Below are 21,730 nucleotides of genomic sequence, written 5' to 3'. Positions count from 1 at the left end.
TTTCTCCAGTACCTGTACTCTGGGCTTGGAAGCCTGGTGTAGTGCTGGGGTCCCTCACTCCTCCAAGGGGAACCTCTGCAGCTGAGCTATCCCTCCCTATTCTAAACTGCCACACGGAGGTTTGGGACAACCCGTTTCACATCTCCGCCTCTCCTACCAGTCGCAATGTGGCTTCTTCTTTATACCCTTGGTTATAAAACTTCTGTTTGGCTAGACTTCAGATGGTTCTCCAGGTTGACTGGTTTATAATTTAGTTGTAATTTTAATGTGTTCATGGAAGGAAGCAGACACAGTGTTTTTCTACTTTGCAGTGTTGGATCTCTCCTCTCGTTTTCTTTATTCTGAATTGCTGTTGTATTTCTGGAGGCAGAAATATAAGAGCAATTCCCTTCGTACCATCCTCCTTCCTTTTTTCCCCTTCCCTCCCATCCACCGATCTGTATGTCCATCTGACAGGAACTAAAAGCAACTCAAGGAAGGATGACTCTATCAATTGGTTTAGTGCCTTTATAACCTGAATTGTGGGCAGCCCTAACATATTTTTGCAAGTGTCTACTCCATTCAGAATATGAGTTCATATACATAAATGAGTAAAAGTGTTAATCTGGGAAACAGATTTTGGCAGTATAAATTGGTTTCATAATAGTGGACTATTTTATTATCACTTGTACTGGTGTCCTGCCTAAGAACACTATTGGTACAGAAGTCTTGATTTGTGCATGGTGGTAGTTTATTCATTAAGTGAAATTAGTAATTTCTTATGACAGTACCTCAAAGACAGTTGCTCATAGAGTTACCACCTTTTCATGTAAAATATTATAACTATATGAGAAAAATGTAGATGCAAACCAAATGTTAATTCTAGAGGATCATAAATTCAAATTTTTTTCTACAACAAACAATAAAAAACTTCCAAAATTGTCAGTGTTTTCCTTTTTCTCTTAGACCGGAGAACTTTGGGTATCCACCCTGTGGGTTGGAGTCTCATCTTAGGTCACATCTGAAGACTATCCATGGTGGTCTATACAGCCAGTTATGAGAGGATATTAGCACCACCTTGTGGTGCCGGCTATTCCATGCCATTTGCTTTTCTGCCCTGTCATTATTATTATACAAATCTGATAATTCGGAAAGGAAAAGTAAGGAAGACCTCAATTTGGCCATTGTCTTTCCAAAGCATATATACGTTCTGATCATTGGTCTTACTATCGAACCCTTAATATTTTCACAGGATTTTCAATTTTAGATCTTGCTTATTGATTTAAGAGCTTCAAATTCTTAGTCATATATACCAAGATTGCTTTAAAAATGTAGAAATAATATTCGAGGTTATTCTGGTACATAATACTTTGAATTGTATTAAGTTATTGTAAAATAAGTTTTCCTATCTTAAAATTATTTTAGAAATAAGTATGATGTATTTGTTGAATTTTGTCTTGATTTATATTGTAACATGTAGTGTAAAAACTGATTTAAACTATGTAGTTCTTTGAAAATAACTATAAAAGACATTTTAATATTTTTTGAACTAAATTTTATAGTCATAAAATAACACTGACTTTTAAAAGCAACATTTTAGTAAAAGTCAGAATATTAATTTTCTTCCTAGGGTTTATTTTATAGTTTTCATATTTTGAATAATTAGTTCCTTAATGTTATTCTTCATTAGAACATTTTTAGATTTTTAAAAATTTGTCTGGAAAGCAAAATATATTAGTTAAATTCAGGATTACAGGTTCTATGTAGTTTCTTAAAAAATTTAGTGTTGATGATGGACAAATATAAAGGACAGAAAGCACAATAATGTGGGTATCATAATGAAGATATTTTGTATTTTAGATAATAAAGTATACTACACATGCTGAATTCTCCATGTAATTTAAAAAAGTATATCCATTTTTTAAAAAGTACTAATTTCCGAAGTTGACTGTATTGCTAAACCTTGAATATTTGTAATAAAATTAAAGAATAATTTAAGTGTAGACTTAAATAGAATTTGTTTAATTCAATACATGGGTTAATCACACCACATAGCAGTTATGTAGCAGGCAGTTTGCTCATTCTAATTGAAAAACATGGCCTGTAGCTTATGGATCAATGTACAAAGAAAGCATGCAGTAATAATACTTAATTATAAAGGAAAACCACTGTTTTTTTTAAAAACATTGTTATAAACATGACGATGTTACAAGTAAGACAATACAGATTTCTTAATTAATGTAACATATCGTTTTCCTTTTTTTGAATAACATTTTTTGTCAATAAGAATATAAATAAGGACATTAAAAATACCTATCACTTTCATTTCACAAAACAAAGGAATTGTAACATTTAAAAATAGGAAGGGCATAATTTCATAAAAACGTTTTCTAATTGTAATTTTTTCATGGATTTATTCCTACTTGAGTATGATCTTTTGGCAAGAGTAAAACGTGTTGTAGGTAGTCTGTTACATCACTTGGAAAATGAGGAACATTTTACTAGCACCAGTGACAGAAGCAAGGGAACTAACAATGGGAGTCAGTTTGAATATGTACATTTTGTTTTTAGCCACTTTCAAAGATTTTTTGGATACATTATCCCTTCTCTTAGGGACATTGGTTTTGGTTTCTATAGAGTATTTATTATTGTATCATTATCCATATCACTGTGGAAAATTATTTGCTTTTCATGGAGATCAATACTTTCAATTCTTATATTCTCTGTACTCTTATTCCAAGCAATAGTGTTTATGCCCACAGACTTTGGAGGAGATGATACTGGGATTGACTTCCTAGCTATACTAAACTTGAACAAGTTACCACCTATCACTGATCCTGTTTTCTCAACTGTAAAATGAAGATGATAATACTTGGCATATAGTAATAAGTACGTAGCAAATAATGGCTATTATCTATTATTGTCACTAGAATAAAACTTTAGAATGACCTTACCAAACAGAGTCTTACTGGAAAATCCCTTAGATGCTTGTTATTAAAGGAATGGATGGGCATTAATTGCCTCTCAGTATTGAGGCTAGGGAGCTATACCACTCATACATTGTCTCAAATCGAGGATTGGGAAAGTTTTTATGAAAATCCAGATAATAAATATTTTAGACTGTGTGGACCATAGGTCTCTGTTTCAATTACTCAACTATGGTGTTGTAGCACAAAATTTTACAGCTGTAGATGATACGTAAATGAGTGAGCATGGCTGTGTTCCAATAAAATTTTATTTATAGACACTAAAATTTGAATTTCATATAATCTTTATATCACGCAAAATTACACTTCTGATCTTTTCCAACTATTTTAAAGTATAAAAACCTTTCTTAGTTTGTGATCTTTACAAAAACAGTACGCTGATTTTGGCTAGCAAGCTGTTGTTTGCTGACCCCTTTCTTAGAGTAGAAACATTTGAGAGCAGGATAGTAGGCAATCTCCATAGCATAACATCAAGACAGCATCTTTTGTAAATGAGGGATATCAAAATTGTACTTGTGGTACAACTATAAAGTCCTCTGATTCTAAGTGAGATAGCTTTTAGAGAATAATATCCAGGAGTCAGTCTTACCTCCTTAAGTAATTAGATAAATGAGTGTTTTCGCACCGGGTGCCTAATGTGTGGAATGATCCTACTTAGATATTAGCAGTTAGGGATAGAGAGCAGTTCTCTCTCTGTGAACTATAATATCATAGTGAGATACACAAAAGGAGGAGAAGGTATGCAGAGAGAGGTCAAAGTCAGGTAGAGAGAGAATGGCTGTATGGTATCTGATAAGTTTAGATTTAATGCAGAGTGGGTTGGTTAGACAGTGTCTAAGCAGAGGAATAACTTAACTAACCTGGTTTATCAATATAAACACATGAAATCTTTAGATGTTTACATATATTCTTTTAAACTTTTATTATATTTTCAGTAAATAGAATTTGGCAAGTTAAAAAACCAAGAAAGCAGATTTAAAAAATTAATCCATCATGCAAAACAGACCACTGAATTTTTCTTTTTTTTTTTTTACATATATCCTGGTGTTTCACCCTATTTATTTTCTTTTGTATTAAATTGTATTTTAAAATTTTTGTTTAGTCATAAGAATATTCCTATTTTCAGATAGTCTTCATAACCATCATTTTAAGATTATTATTATTTAAAGATTAAAGTACTTTGTCACTTGTATACACACAGTTTACTTAACTACTCAATTTTGGAGATCTAGATCATTTCAAATATTTTCTATTATGAACAACTGTAAAATTCTTAATATTAAGCAATATCTGTATTTCTTTAGAATAGATTTTTGGAAACAGGATTGATTAATTAAAAGGTATTAATTTTCTATTACCAAGTTCATATGCAAAACTGTTATATTTATTTAAACTCCAACCAGCAATGTGTTACCAGGGTTCAGCAAACTTTTTCTGAAGGGGCCAGGTAAGTAGTTATTTTAGATTTGTGGGCCACATAATCTCTATAACAACTACTCAGTTCTGTTTTAGGGCAAAAGCAGCCAGTGACAATATGTACATAAATGGAATGGCTGTGTTCCAAAATATTTGTTAAAAGTGTTTAATAACAATATCTCACAGTCTGGAGACTGAAGCTTGTGTTATACTATCAGTTATGCCATATTTTAGCTTTGAAATTGTATGTCTAGGGGTTTTAGAATTTAAAAAATTTGACAAACTTTAAAATAGTTGTAAATCACATGCCACTCAAAGCTCCATTGTTATTTTTAAAGTAATACTATGAAATTAGTATTTTTATAATTGTGATTGGTTTTAATAGCTATAACGATGATTCATTACTTTTCAATTTTTTTGATATACTTGCTCCATATTAATCTTTGATGTTCCAGAGACTGTAATCCAGTTTGAATGCTAAGAATGGTAACGAATTAACTTTTAACAGTTGCAACCATGAATTCAATTTAATACTAGAATGCTGTGCAGAAATAAGAACTCTTTGTCTTTAAAAGCTTCTAACTTTGTCGTCTAACCTTCACATCTGTGTGATCTTTGTAACCTTGAGAAATCTGTATAAGGCTTACTATTGCTTCCTCTTCAAATTTACATGTATCTTACAGTGTTTTATGCCTGTGTTACAGAGGAAAGATGTGAAAACTAGAACCATGGTCAGGTAGAATAAAGCATTTGTATGTTACAGAGATGTGTTGGTCTTTATGATGTTCTGTGTGGTATAAAAAGAATAAGAGTCTAGATAACCATCAAGTGCTCTTACAAAAACCAGTAAGTATTTTTGGAAAGTAATAGGTAGGCTAAATTAAACATGCAGATTTATTTCTTGCCTCCACCATCAATCAGCAGGGCAAGCCAGATTAGGGAAAGAAAATGATTTTAGTTTCAGGTTACTTTGTGAAAAACATATATTGGGGATTTTTTTCCTTTGGTTGGTTTGATACATGCAGGAAAGCAATTTTGTAAGTTTTTTGTTTACGACTAGAACATGCTGATCCAAGATTCTTATATTTAAAAATCCACCTTCATTTCTGAAAAATTGAAAGAAATCAGTTGGCTAGAGAAGGGTGACTGATAGAATGAAAGGCAGTATCCTGACTTAGGAATGCTAGAAATTTATCTGATTTATGCCATGAGATCCTAGATGAAATGAGAAGTAATGATGTTAAGTATCAGAAAAATACGTGCTTGTCTGGTCTTGATAAAAAAAGCATTGGTTTTAATTTCAAGTTAAGATTTATTATTATTAATAAAAATTTTAGTATTCAAGGATTTCATAATTAAATCAAAATGTGTACTCTGTCTTCTAGTCTGTTGAATATTATGATTTTGAAAGAATCCTTTCCAGTCTTTACTGGTTACATGGAATTTAAAGACTGCAGACACTGTCTACTGTGGGTGACTGAAGATTCTTTTTCTAGTTCATTTTTAAGAATCATTATAATAGAAATTATTTATTAAGCTTCCTATTAGAATTTATAGAAAGAAATACATGCATATAATTCTTCACTCTGTGTGCTTAAAATTTTAGCCAGATGGGAATAACTTCACATAGTCAGCAAAATTAAAGTGCTAAATCAGTACAAGATAAATTTTTTAGAATTTCATCATCAGAGATGATCAGTATTGGCTTTAAATTACTTAAACTGATCTAAATATTTTATTCCAAATTATTGTACATCAATTTATATTTTATGCATCATTAATTCAAAAGGTAATTCTGTCATATTGTTTACATTGTCTTTACAATGTTCATAGCTTTAAATTATTTAATATATGCTAACACAGTTAAAATATATGTTGGAATTTTGAGCTTATTTATGAAAGAGATGAAGAAATATTTGAAATTAATAAAAGTGTCCTATTGGACAATAGAAAAGATTTTACTAAGGTATATGAGTCAATTAGTAATAAATTTTATAGTGATTATATGTTGCTTTCTAGTTTATATTTCGATTATATCAAATCTTCTAACACTAAATTCTGTTTAAATTGAAGAACTGGTTTTAAAAATTATTTTTTAGTTACAGGATCCTAGATTTGTTCGTATTGATTTGGTGCAAGATCATGGGATGGGGATTCTGAATAATGAAAATCCTGAATAAAGAACCATGACAAATTGAAAATCGATAAAAGAGAGATTTATATTATATATCTGGTAGCTTTCGAAATGGTTTTTACTTGTGGTGAATCAAGGTTTTGCTTTTGTTTCTTAAATGAACCAAAGTTTTTATTGACATTCAAAATAGATCGGAAAAAAATACTTATGTAGTTTCTTGATTTTAGAATATAAATAATATAGTAACATTATTTTTAAATCATGAAGTGGTATGTTCTACCTTGGTTTGTATAGAGCAAGTTAAATATCACTTGTATATTCACCCACATACACTCAGACATATCATTATTTTGTTTATATATTACATGTAAGCATATTTTATAAATACACGTACAGAGGATGCCAAAAAAAATGCATACGCATTTTAAGAAAGGAAAAAACTGTATGAAAATCGTAATACAATGAATGACGCTACCATTCATTTGGTTAACGCCATCTTTTGAGTGAACATCATACTACATATTGCTACTGTAATTCAAATCAACTTCAAAAAGTAATACATAGATAACGTCTCTTAAAATGTGTACAATTTTTTGCCCCCCCCACCCCGCCCTGGTACATACTCGTATAGATGTAGTACGTGAAGTTTCTGTGCAATACCAGTGTCTGCACTTTGCTTTTTTCACTTTAAATATGCTGCACTTATTTTGTGTCATTACATACATTCCTGCTTCATCGTTTGGTAGCTGAGTAGTGTTTCATTAAATAAATTGTCATTATTTGCCTGTAGATGTTGATGTTATTTACATATTTTTGTTATTATAAAACTACAAACGAACATCTTTCTGCATAGGGCTTTAAGAGTATCTACAAGTATTATTGTAGGGTTCCAAGAACTAAAATAGCTGGATCATTGAGTATGTACATTTAAAATTTTAATAGGTAATTCCAAAATGGACTACAAATTTCCATTTATTTTCAACAGAGCATGAGAGTGCTTTAGCCTTATTAGTAATAGAATTTCATTATTTAAACTTTTATTAATCTGTGTTTCAAAAATTATCTTACTGTTTACCTGGAATTTCTTTGGCTGTTAATAATGTCCAGTTGTATTTATTTTGTGATTTCTCTATTTATATGTGTTGCCCATTTTTCTGTTTGGTTGTATTTCTTCTTCATAATTATTAGGAAGTCTTCCTGTGTTATGAGTATTATCTTTGTCATGTATTTTTCTAATATCTTCTCCTACTCTGACTTTTGCCTTTAATTTTGTTTTAGTATGTTTTATCATTTAGAGGTTCTAAGCTTTTTATTGTTAAAGCTGTCTGTAATTACCTTTATGGTTTTAGGATTTTATGTCATGAATTTAAAGTTGGAGAACAAAACTTTGAAACACCACAAAGTATTAATTACTGACCGTTATGGTTTGAGGTTACCATGAAATCTCATTTGTCCATTCTGTGCCAATTGAGAAACAAGACACATGAGTCAGATAGAAGGAGGTCAGTTATTAACTTAATAACTGATAAAACTGATTAACTGTTTGATCTGGAGAGAAAAAAGAAAAACAACAGCAGGAAAAAATAAAAGAAACACACGCAATGTTGATGAAATCCAGTTCTTCTCCTTTCTCAGAAGTGCCTGAACTGTATTGGATAAATACACGCAACCGGGGTGAGTTGACTCAACTTTGAATTCATGAACAAGGAGCAGAGATGGGTCCTTAATTTTGTAAAGCAATAGCATGTGTCACTATTTCACACATTTTGCGGTTACCTGAAGCACTCATAACCTCTTTTCCATCCTGTTCTTAACTGATGACATTCTTATTTACTAAGAAAACTCAATTGAGTCAGTGGCTAAAATGAGCTCTTTAATACTTAGTATTGCAGTTGGCCAGAGAACGGAAATGTCAATGGTGGTAGGAAGTCTTAATAGCTAATTTGAATCAAAGGGTGTGCAGAATTTGGAGAGATGGAAAGAAAAAAAATACATATGTACATAAGTAGGCGTTTGATAAATATTTTTTATTTGATCTGAATTGGTCTTGATAGTAACATTTGGCAAATCAGAGGACAGTGAAGGAGTCTACCGTAAATTGAAAAATAAATGCATTGTTACACAATTTTATTTCCAATTACCACCATCTTGTTCTTTGTGCTCTAAGGGCATATATTTTACTTCTATGTGCAATATGAACCCCATGTTATACTGTTATTGTTTCTACTTGAAACATCAAGAGTGTTTTTAAAGAGATTTAAAGATGTATATGTATGTATGTGTGTGTGTGTGTATATATATATATATATATATATATGTATGTATGTATAATTGTACCTGTATATATATATTATATATAAATAAAAGTAGAATATTTTAAAGAAGTTCTCTTTATTTACCAATATATTTCTTATTTCTGGTATCCTTCATTCCTTTTTCAGAATTGAGTTTCTATCTGGTATAATTTCCTTTCATCTAAAAGCACTTTACTTATATCTTCTAATAGTGCAAGTCTTTTGGAGGCAAATTGGTTTTATTTTTATTTTGTCTTACTAAAACAAAATATTTTCAATCGATAGAGAAATCTGGGTTGTCTTTTCTTCTTTCAGCATTTTAAAAATGTCATTCCATTACTGTCTAGCCACCATTATTTCCCATGAGAAGTTATTCTTATGGTTTCTTCATATGTATTGTGTCTTCTTTTTCTCTGATTTCACTTTTTTCTATTTGATTTTCTGCAATTTGATCATGGTTTATCAAAAATATTTATCTAGATCTGGTTTCCTTTTATTTATTTTTCTTGGTGTTTGCTAAGCTTTTTCAATCTGTCAGTTGATACCACTCATCAGTTTTGGAAAGAACTTTTGAAAGAATTCTTCACCTCTGATACTGTATTTTTAAAAATTCTAATGTTTCCATTTGGCTCTTTTTAATAATTTCTGTCTCTCTTCAGCAGCTCCCTTTCAGTTCATGCATGTTTTTCACTGTGTTCTTTAAAATACTTATCTGTGTTGTTTTAAAGTCCCTGTTTGGTAATTACAATATCTGTACCACCTTTGGGACTAGTGTTATTGGCTGTTTTCTCTTTTGCTAAGTGAGTCATTTCTTCTTGTTGTACTGTGTATTTCCTAATTTATTAAATCGAATGCCAAACATTGTGTGTAAAAAGAATAACAGAGCCTATGATAAATAATGTTTATGGCCACAAACTAGGCATGCCTCTTTTTGACATGTTATTGGTGTAATTGAATTGGGTCTGGTCTTTGCTTTGTCTTCTGTAGTTGAGCTGGATCTGATTCTTGCTTTACTTATATTAAACTTACTGCAGGCTTCACAATTTTTGAGAGCAGGACCAGTATCTTTCTTTTAATATGGACTGTGATTTTCTCTTAGTTCTCTTGACCTACCCTCAGACTTCAGCATGCCTTGTTCACCTGTCCTTCCATGGGAATCTCTTTTAGTGCCTTTCCTTTTCCTACTCATCGATTGCCCTACTTGGTGCTCACTGAAAAGTTCAGAGTGCCTGTGGGATTTCTTTCAGTTCTTCTTTGCACTCACACTTCATTGAGCTCCACAGACCGGCATCTCAGTGGGGTCTTTCTCATCTCTTCAACCCTGATCCCTATCCTTCTCATGAGCGTTTGGTGGAGGCTTGTTGAAAAGAGATGACAGGTGGTGGACTTCCCTTGTGTCTAGGATTCTCAGAGATTCTAAACTATCGTGCCAGCCCCCAATAGTTTTTTAAGCATTTGTTAAAAGTTCAGTTGTTTTCTTACCAGCTTTCTTCTACTGCTGTGCCAAAAATGAAAGCTAGTATATATTCTGCTTCTCCAATGAGGAGCCTTTCACTTTTATCATTTTTGTTCATCAGGTGTCTTTGTGAACTCTGCTGTCTGATGATTGTTGAAAAGCTTTGATAGGTTCCTTGAGTTGTTCTTATTGTAATGATGGCATAGGGTTCTCTTGTGATTTTCTGTATCCTAAGAAAAGGGGAAGTAGTTGTTAATGAAATAACATGAGCTACCATACACACATACTTAAAAATCTTATGATTCATTTACACTAAATTTAATAATTACTTTGGATAAAATTGCCAGTAATTGGCAGCTCATCCATGTTCTGCCTTTTCTTAGATTCTGATTAATCTGTCTTGCCTTTATCACCCACCTTGTTTTGGAAGTATTGATTTGTCCTTTTTGTTAGCTGTTTAGCCAGAATTCTTAAAATTATTCTTGAAAGAGTAGCAAATAATTTCTTCAGAGCTATACAAATCTAAAAAGTCCTTTCTTTGCTATAGCTGCATAATAGAAAAATCATGATTTTTTGTAGCCATTTAAACTTACATGAAGATTAATATGTCTGTGTTTTTTGCCTCATTCATTGATTCAAGATAAAATGCCGGGCACTTTTTCCCAATTATAACTTGATATTTTACAAGACAATATCATTGGTTTACAAGGGCTCTATAGCTAACAAGAAGCATGTATGTTTAATTTTAATACTCTGCAACTCTGATCTTTATCCCTTATTTCATCTCTCATTTCTCAGTTTTTAGGATGTAACTGAAAATGACAGTGGTGCCTTGGTTTAACTAATTGGTGAAGCCTGAGTGCAATATGGATAAGTGAACCATTTGGCAGTGAGCAGAGAAGTAAAGCACACTTTTTTCATTAGTTGTCTCCCAGGCTAAAATTAAACAGAATAATATATTGCCAATTTTTAGTGATTTATGGGGGATCTGTTCTGAGTCAGCTCAGTATCAGATAATTGTCTGCACACTTACATGTCAGAACTTTTGTGTTACTTTTAAAGGCTATGTCTTATAAATTGAGTATAACATGAAAATAATTCTTTTTTATTTAAAAGAACATTATCTCTAAATTATAATTTTAACTAAATTGATATTAAACTAATACATTATTCTATTTTATCGCCTATTTAACATTCATGAAGTTCAAGCCTGATTGTGAGTCATTTTTGGTATAATGTAACCATATACTTATATGAACATTTAATGGTGAAGTATTTTTTAACTTGTTCAGTATAATAAATATGACTTTCAAGATTAATTTTCCTAGTGAAAATGTTTGTCACATTTCTTTTCTTTTTCTTTCTCTAAAATCCCAATTTAAAAAGTGTGCTAAGAACATATTGAGAAAGTTTTAAAACATTTACTCAACACATTTAGTTTTTGGCACATCTGAAAAGACTTTTAAAATAAGTTGCCTAATATGGAGAATGTCTGAAATTTCTTAATTTACTTTTGTCTTTTCCAGTTTGTGTACTGTTAAATATGGACACTGCTTGGTTTACATAAGATTTTTTTGGGGGTATTTTTCATCATAATTAAAGTTTTTTATATATGGTTTATACTTGAGATAGACAATAGAAAGAATAAAACTTATCCTGACATTTGTTTTACAAAACCAATTTAGTTTCTTCTTATGTTACTATCTTTTAAATATAATAGTTAGTAGGTTGAAAAGAATATATGTAATATATGTGTAAGTTTTAAAGTAAAATCATAATAATGAATACCATTTACTCTTTGCTAAGAAGTTGATTATTTGCTTTTTTATTCCCCATGGGATCTTTTTTTTCTCTCCCCATTCGTGGTGTTTTCTGATCTTTTTCTATTCAGTGTTGTATAGCTTCTTTTTTGTATGTTTAATGTTGGTTTATTTTTACTTATCCAGTTTGGATTCCTTGGGCTTCTTGGGTTTGAGGTTTTCTATCTAACAATTTTGTAAACATCTCAGCTATTATTTTGTTGTTAACAATATTACCTCTATCCCATTCCTTAGTATCACCCTCTGAAATCTAATTAGACACGTTTGGTCTTCTTACTTAGTCCTCATATCGCTTAAACGCATTTTAATAGTTTTCTTTCATTTTTTTTCTATCTCAGATGCATTTTAAATTATCTTACTGTGTTTCTTCCATTCCACTATTTTTTCTTCAACTATATTTATTCTGTTGTTTGACTTGTCCAATGAGTTTTTTTACTTCAACAATTAAATTTCTCATTTCTATGAGTTCCATTTTTCTTTCAAATCTGTTCTTTGCTGATACTTTCTCATTGTTTGTTCCTCTTCATGATTCCATACTTTTGTACTTGAAGCATTTTATACATGGCTTTTTTATGTTCTATATTCGGATATCTCTAGTGCTTGAAAAGTGTATATTTGTTGTTTGTTGATTTTTCTGAGTCTAGCTCACAGCGGCTTGCCTTCTGCAGTGCTTGCTGATTTTTTGTTATGGGAACCATTTACAAATCTTAATTTGTGACTGTTACTGACAATGAATTGGAGACTTTTTTCAAAGATAGCATTTTATTCTGCTTTTTGCTGGTGGCTATAGGGATATTCCTCAGCAAGAAAATCTAAGGCTCATCAACCTCTATTTTCTATTGTTTACAGTTTGAGAATCTTAATTACTTCCATATTCTTAAATAAATAACATGATTTTTCTTGCTCTTGATTGTTCATTTTATAGCATTATTTTTTGATATCTACTGTGGGAAATAATAATTGGCCAACTTTTGCCCTCCTTAGCTCCCATCATATATTCATGAATCATATATTCATTCTTGTGTACCCATGCTCCCAATATTGTTATATCATGGGTTTGATTGTTAATTAATTCATTTGTTTTTTTGGAATTTGTATAGTTTTATGAATGTTAGTCATGGCACAGTCATGTTGTAACCTAAGGTTAGTTATCCTTTACTGTGTAACATCTGTTTTTCCTGCATTAAACAATTTTTGTTAAGTTTTCCATGCTCCTGTCATTATTTCACTGTTGTCATCCTGGGGATTCCCATCACTTTTCTCCTGTGTCAGAGCCTTTGTCTTCTGGATCCCAGTGTTTTCTTTCTTGTTATAATTCCTTCTTTTGGTGGAACGCATTTTTTATTGTTAATCATATATTATTTGTGGTTTCATTTATACTTATGTGCTATTAATTATAAAACAAATTATATTACAGTGGGCTCATATGACAGGAAGTGGTCATAGTAATTTAAATCTAATGTAATTTCATTTCTCTGTATGGATTTTAGAAAAATGTTTTAACCTTTAAGATTGAATTACATATTCTTGAATTTAAATAAATTTCTTAAACTCTCCATTTAAATGTGTTCAACTCTTTTCTTTGAAAATGAAAGGTTTTAATAGTGTTTCATATTTGGGAGCAAGTTCTATTTCTCACCTAAAACATTTTTGGAAAGAATGAGTTGTTATAAAACAAGAACACTATTCAAATTAACTCTTGCTGCATACTGTAATACTATATTTTTGTTAGTTTGTGGAGATGAGAGTCTCTGGTGTAGTCGAGATGCTAGAATAGTTTGATAACTGGATGTAATTTTGGGAAAGTCCTATTTTGTTTCCATTAACATAATATAGCATATTTAAGCCTTTATTCTGTATACTAGTGGTATTTGAACAATCTGCTGGTATTTGAGATAACTAGATGTAATTTTGGGAAAGTCCTATTTTATTTCCGTTAACAGAATATAGCCTATTTAAGTCTTTATTCTGTACACTACTGGTATTTGAGAAATAGAAGAATTTGGGTTTTTATGAGGAATTTGTATTCTATTACAGGAAAAATGCATATTAAATTGTATTTTTCCATTGACTTCAATTATGACGCTCCTTGGCAATCATCTTGTATTTAGCTTCTCCCATCATTTCGTCCTGACATGTGTTTGAGTGAATCATTGCTCACCAGCACATATCTTGGTACATGGAGGGGGATTACTTATGTCATCTCAGCATGTCGCCTAGGAATCCATACCAATTCTGTGTCCATGGGAGAAGTAGCAGTGTGAAGTGGAACAATATACAACACAAATTTTGCTTGTTTGAAAATTATGTGCAAAGCTTTGAGAAAGGGGGAAATTTATCTTTCTCTTGCTTCTTCTTCATCCTATTTCCGTATCAGTGTACTTCACTTCTCATAGGACTTGGTATTAATACTAATTGTACTAATGCTAATTGTTTAAATAATCTGCGGTATTGTAGAACAAATGTGCTAACCTGAGAAACTATCTACCATTTACTCTGACTTGTTTTTTCTGTTCCTACTTGGTGGACGGTCCTTGTCTCAAAGCTGAAGAAGCAATTGAGAGCAAAACTGACAAATACTCCTTCCTTTATATGCCATACATTTTTGTAGAGCTAAAATTTTTACCGAAAAATATATGTAGAAATGCAAAAACTTATTTATGGTTATGCATAAATTAAATTGCACATAAATTAAAAATGGGGTATTCTGCTTTAGTTAAGTCCTATATGAACTACTTTTTATCAGAAAGGGACAAAAATATTTCAGTTAGTAGCATTGAATTGCAACTTTCCATGTTTCAACTTTGTGTTTTGTGTCAGAATGTTAGCCTGCATTTCATCTAGGCAGCTTTTCTCTCTCTTTGCTTCTGAAGGTTTAAAGCTGTAATTTATAATGATTTATTGAGTAGTTATTATAATTCCTTCTTTCAAATCATGAATTAGTTTTGTAATATAAACAAAAAAGGGAGATACTCTTCTCATGGCCAGTATAGAAATTGCTGTTTGCCTAAAAATATTAAGCTTATTATGCTTTTTAAGACAAATGCATTTTATTGACATATAATTTCATATTCCATAAAATTCATTATTTTAAAGTACATAATTTAGTGTATATTAGTATATTTGTAAGGTTATACAACAATCACAACTTTCTAAATCCAGAGCATTTTCATTACTCCCCAGATAACCATGTATCTTTTGGCAGTTATTTCTTATTCTCTCTTCCCCCTGCTTCTGGCATCCACTAATTTACTTTCCACTCTCTCTGTTTTTGCCTTCTGGCCATTTAATATAATGGAATCATACAATATGTGGTTTTCTGTGACTGGCTTATTTAACTGTTTTCAGGGTTTATCCATGTTGTAGTATATATTAGTACTTCATTCCTTTTTTGTGGATAAATAATTTTCCATTGTATGGCTATGCCACATTTTGTTTATCTGTTCAACAATTCAAAGACATTTGTGTTGTTCCCATTTTTTGGCTATTATGAAGAATGCTGCTGTGAAAATTTATGTACAGGTTTTTGCGTGGACATATGATTTCAGTTCTCTTGGTATATATCTAGGAATGGAATTATTGGGTCATATTGTATCCATGTTTTTCTTTTTGAGGAAATGCCAAACTGTTTTCACCGAAGTATTTGCACCATTTTACATTCACCAGCAATGTATAAGGGTTTGAATTCTTTCACATCCTTGTTAATGCTTGCTGTTTGTCTTTTGTATTATAGCAGTCCTGTGTGAGGTGATGTCAAGCTTATTGTTTTTTTATGAGAAATTATAACTATTTTAAAATCTTGCTTTTTAGGTGCTGTACTTCTCTGTAGTGTACAAGGACTAGCAGTTAATATCGATCCAATTTTATACACCTGGCTTATTTATCAGCCCCAGAAACGAACCAGTAGACATATGCAGCAGGTGAGGAATTTTTATAATTCTCCAAATGAATAAATCTTTTCCTTTGTCATTATTAGTTGTATATTTCTTCTATTGATTTGATTTATGAATGTAACAGAATATAAAAATTAAAAACTACAGCTCATGTCTAAAGGAGCATCTTGTAAAGGTTTTTCTTCACTTTGTTCTAATTTCATTTGAAATTTCTACTCTCTCTCCCCCCTTCCATTCTTCCTTTTATCAAATTCTTACAGAACATGAGGCAGTATCAGGGGCTACAGAAATAAAAGTCATGGTTGAAAATATCTCTCCCTCTAGAGTTATTTAGTTTATTTGGAAATATTAAGGAGTATAGTAATGCCATTCTTAGTAATTGCTATGTTAGACCTATGTACAGGAATATATGGAAACAAAAGAAAGGAATAGTTCTCGTATGCAGGTGAGGGTTTTAAAAGGAGGAGTTCACAGTTGAGCTGAGCATCATAGGAGTAAGCCAGACAGGAAAGGTTGTTTTAGGCTGACCTGTGTGAGCACAGGCAAGGAAGATGCAATAACTTGGCAAGAAAGGACATTCAGTGTTTCCAGACAGAGCCAAGTGTTCATATAGAGATTCGTAAAAATTGGAGATCAATTCATAAAATATTTTATTTGTAATGCTAAGGTTTTGAGATGTTATCCTGAAAGGTAAAGAGGAAGTATGGGGAACTGATATAAATAGATTTAAGTTTTTCAAAGTTTACTCTAATAGAATGTAGAGTATGAGTAATAGAGAAATAAACTAATGGCAGGGACCATTTGAGAAAAATTTTAGTTGTAAATTCTTTTTTTCTTATTAAGATATAATTGACATATAACATTTTATGAGTTTCAGCTGAACAACATAGTGATTTGATATTCATGTATATTGCAAAATGATCACCACGTTAAGTTTTTTTTGTTTTACCACATTAAGTTTTGTTAGCATCCATTACCTATGTAGCTACGTTTTTTCCCTTTACAATAAGAACTTTTAAGGTTTACTCTTTAAAACTTTCAAATATACAATACAGTATTATTAACTATAGTCATCATGCTGTATATTATGTCCCTTGACTTACTTATTTTATAACTGGAAATTTATAATTTTTTGATCCCATTTACCCGTTTCACCCACCCCTCACCTCTCGCCTCTGGCAACCACCCTTATGTTCTCTATATGTATGAGTTCATTTTTTTCTTTTGTTTTTTGTTGCGTTTAGATTCCACATATAAGTGAGATCACAGAGTATTTGTCTTCCTCTGTCTGACTTATTTCACTTAGCATAATGCTTTTATGTTGTTGCAAATGGCAGGATTTCCTTCCTTTTTATGGCTGATTAATATTCTATTATAAATTATTCTTATTTTATTTTTTAAATAGTTTTGGGTGTACAAAACAATATAATCATTAGACATTTATATACCTCACAAAACAATAACCAAAATAAGGCTATTATTACTCATTTGACACTGTGCATAGTTATTACAATATTATTGACTATATTCCCTATGCTGTATTTTATAGCCCTGTGACTATATTTTTAAAAATTATAGTTGATAGTATTATTTTATATTAGTTTTGGGTGTACAGCTTAATGGTTAGATATTTATATAACTTATGAAGTGATCCCCCCAATAAGTCTAGTACCCATCCGACACTATACATAATTTTTAGAATATTATTGACTGTATGTTCCATACTGTATTTTATATCCCCATGACTCTTTTGTAACTACCAATTTATACTTCTTAGTATCTTCACCTTTCTCACCCAGCCCCCAACCCCTCTCCCATCTGGCAACCATCAGTTTGTTCTCTGTGCCTATGAATCTGTTTCTGTTTGTTTGTTTTGTTATTTTGATTCCCCATATAGGTGAGATCATATGGTATTTGTCTTTCTCAGTCTTATGTACTTCATTTAGCATATACCCTTTAGGTCCATCCATGTGTTCACAAAGGCTAACATTTCACCCTTTTTATGGCAGAATAATACTCCATTGTATAAATGTAGCACAGTTTTTTATCCAGTCGTCTATTGATGGACATTTAGGTTGTTTTCATATGTTGGCTGTTGTAAATAGTGTCACAGTGAACAATACCATAGCGGTCATATATTTTTTTGAATTCGTGTTTTGGATTTCTTCAGATAAATGGGAATTGCTGGGTCATAAGGTAGTTCTATTTTTAATTTTTTGAGGAACCTCCATCCTGTTTTCCTTAGTGGCTGTACCAATTTACAATCCCACCAACATGCTCAAGGGTTACCTCTGCTCCACATCCTCACCAACCCTTGTTTTTTGTTGATTAATTGACGACAGCCATTCTAACCGATGTGAGATGATATCTTAATGTGGTTTTGATTTGCATTTCTCTGATGATTAGTGACATTGACATTTTTTCATATGTCTATTGGCCATCTGTATGTCCTCTTTGGATAAATGTCTATCCTGGTCCTCTGCCCACTTGTTAATTGGATTGTTTGTGTTTTTGGTGTTGAGTTGTATAAGTTTTTATAGATTTTGGATATTAACCTCTTATCAGATGTATCATTGGTGAATATCTTCTCATATTCAGTAGGATGTCTTTTCGATTTGTTGATGGTTTCTTTTGATGTGCAAATCTTTAATTTACTGTAGTTCCATTTGTTTATTTTTTCTTGTGTTTCCCTTGCCTGAGGCTATATGTCTGTAAAAATATTACTAAGGGTAATGTCTGAGACTTTATTGCCTATGGTTTCTTCTAAAAGTTTTATGGTTTTGGGTTTTGCATTTAAGTCTTTAATCCATTTTGAGTTTATTCTTATATATGGAGTAAGAAGGTGGTCCAGTTTCATTTTTTTGCATCTATCTGTCCAGTTTGCCCAACACTATTTCTTGAGAACAGACAGACTTTCTTTAATGTATATTCTTGCTTCCTTTGTCATAGATTAAATGACCAGGTAGGCATGGGTTTATTTCTGGGCTCTCTATTCTGTTCCATTGATCTATGATTCTGTTTTTATTCCAGTACCATGCTGTTTTGATGGCTATAGCCTTGTAGTATATTTTGATATCAGGTAGCATGCCTCCAATTTATTCTTCTTTCCTAAGACTGCTGTGGCTATTTGGGGTCTTTTATGGTTTCATATAAATTTTAGTATTATTTTTTCTAGTTCTGTGAAAAATGTCATTAGTGTTTTAATAGGGAGTGCACTGAATCTATAGCTTGCTTGTAGTATGGACATTTTAATGTTGTTAATTCTTCCTATCCATGAACGTGGTGTATGCTTTTATTTATTTGTATCTTCTTTAATTTTTGACTTCAGTGACTTACAGTTGTCTGAGTATAAATCTTTTACCTCCTTGGTTAAATTTATTCCTAGGCATTTTTTGTTGTTGATGCAGTTGTAAAAGGGATTGTTTTCTTAATTTCTCTTTCTGTTAGTTTCTTATTGGTGTATAAAAATGCTCCTGATTCTGAATACTAATTTTGTATCCTCCTACTTTACTAAATTCATTTTTCAGTTCTAATAGTTTTTTGTTGGAATCTTTGGGGTTTTCTTTATATTGTATCATGTCATTTGCAAATAATGAAAGTTTTACTTCTTCCTTTCCAGTTTGGATGTATGCCTTTTTTTCTTTTTCTTGTCTGATTTCTGTGGCTAGGACTTTCATTATGTTGAATAAAAGTAGTGAATATGGATATTCTTGTCTTCTTCCTGGTCTTAAGTAGAATGCTTTTAGCTTTTCCCTCTTGAGTATGATGTTAGCTGTGGGTTTGTAATATATGCAGCACATACACACACAAACATACACACACACATATATACACACATACAACACATACACGGAGTCTAAATAACATGCTACTAAACAATGAGTGGGTTAACAGTGAGATCAAGGAAGAAATCAGGATACCTTAAGACACAAAATGAAAACACAATGACCTAAAATCTATGGCACACAGCAAAAGCAGTCCTCAGAAGGAAATTAACAGAAATACAGGCCTACCTGAAGAAATGAGAAAAATCTCAAACGATCTAACTTTCTACCTAAAGGAACTAGAAAAAGAACAGCAAACAAAGCACACAGTGAGAAGGAAGCAAATATATGGTGATGGAAGGAGAGCTGACTCTGGGTGGTGAACACACAATGTGATATTTAGATGATGTATTACAGAATTGTACACCTGAAACCTATGTAACTTTCTACCAATTGTCACCCCAATAAACAAATTTTTAAAAAGGCCCCTCACAGGGGCAATTCCTACAAATTAAAAAGAAAATTTGTTTGGTGAAAAACTGCCAATATTCAGTAGTGGCAAAAATGTAGAAATGCTTGAACTCATATAATATTGTTGTGAGTGAAAACTGATAAATTTGGCAGTATCTAATAAAATGGAAAATAAGCATATCCTATGATGCCCAAATCCCACTTTTTGATACAACTGTGCTCTTACAGTCTCATTCATATGAGCTTAAGAAGTCATATACAAGCCAATTATTGCAATATTTATTGCAATAGTATAAAATTGGAGGCAACCTAAATGTCGGTCTGTAATGAAGCGGATAAGTGAAACATGGCATAGTCACATGATATAGTACTTAACTGTTAAAAATTATAAACTAGGTCTTAATATAGTTCCCTCAAAATTTTATTAAATGCAAAAATCAGTTTCCCAAGGATATATGCAGTATGAGAGTAGCTATATTTTTCCAAAAATGCCCTTAAGTAAATAAATTAATACATACATAATGTGTGAGTAATTAATTTGAAGGATTGTATAAATATCATAATATTGATTGACTGGGAAGAATGGACCATTGATTAGCAGTCATAGGGGATTTTAGCTTTATCTGTAATATTTTATTTCCGTCTAAAAAACAAATATAAAATGTTAATAGACAGTAATTATTGGTTATATGAGAATATGGGTGTTTTATTCTTTATAATTTCCTGTGTTTTTACATTTATTAAATTAATAAAGGAGGGAAATTTTTATAAGAACAGGGTCAGAAGGCTTTAGATATTTTGGGATAGTGGGATATTGATGGGGCAGGGATAGTATGATCTGAGGCTAGGGTACAGCTGAAATTTGGGGGAGTGTTTAGTACCAGAAGGTAGCAGAATGTAAGCAAAGCAGTAGGAGGTTTCCAAAAATAAATACTGCTTATTTTGATATTTTTGGCCGGGGTTGCCCTAGTTTCAGAAAAGTGTAGGGAATATTACCTACACTTTTCTCATGCTTTATCTAGTATCTCTACATGCCTGATGTGTTACGCCTACATTAGCAATTACTCAGCAAATATTTCTGGAGTCTTTTAAACACCATGTAGGTATTTGGAAGCTAGCTGTGTAGAAGACATCTAAGAGCCTCACTCTCTTGTTAGAGTTTTTGTTTGGCTTTTTACTGTATTTTCACCTATGTGAAAATGCACCCAGAGTTTCACCACTGAAAGATTCTTTTTGTTGTTGGATATTGCCAATGCCATGGCTTCGTTTATATCATCTTTTAACTATGATGCTTGAATTCAGTATCACACTATGCAGCACACAATTTTTCTCTAATTATTTACTACATACTAATTTTTATCCTGAACTTGGTTGTAATTTTTTAGAGTACTTGATTGCATTCCAGGTTTATAAATAATGGCCACGAAATTCAAGGGATTATGGGATCACTAAACATTCGAGCATAAAGGGGTTTTCCAATAGACTTCTCTACCCCCTTATTTTATAGGTGAGGAAG

At 31.7% G+C, this 21,730-nt stretch overlaps 1 protein-coding gene across 9 annotated transcripts in view; it reads left to right on the top strand.

Annotated features, from left to right (window-relative positions):
- VPS13B (vacuolar protein sorting 13 homolog B) overlaps positions 1–21,730 on the top strand; it is a 737,914-nt gene that overhangs the window by 277,539 nt on the left and 438,645 nt on the right. For all 9 annotated transcript variants that reach the window (XR_012490690.1, XM_074316465.1, XM_019757646.2 and 6 more), the window contains exon 20: positions 15,897–16,006. Coding sequence is in view for 8 of the 9 variants with exons in the window: in XM_074316465.1 (XP_074172566.1) it covers positions 15,897–16,006 (110 nt within the window). In the remaining variant the exon portion in view is untranslated. The remainder of the gene's footprint in view (positions 1–15,896; positions 16,007–21,730) is intronic.

The sequence above is a fragment of the Rhinolophus sinicus genome, linkage group LG12, assembly GCF_036562045.2.
Source record: "Rhinolophus sinicus isolate RSC01 linkage group LG12, ASM3656204v1, whole genome shotgun sequence".
Taxonomy (NCBI): domain Eukaryota; kingdom Metazoa; phylum Chordata; class Mammalia; order Chiroptera; family Rhinolophidae; genus Rhinolophus; species Rhinolophus sinicus.
This window is presented reverse-complemented; position numbering and strand designations above follow the sequence as displayed.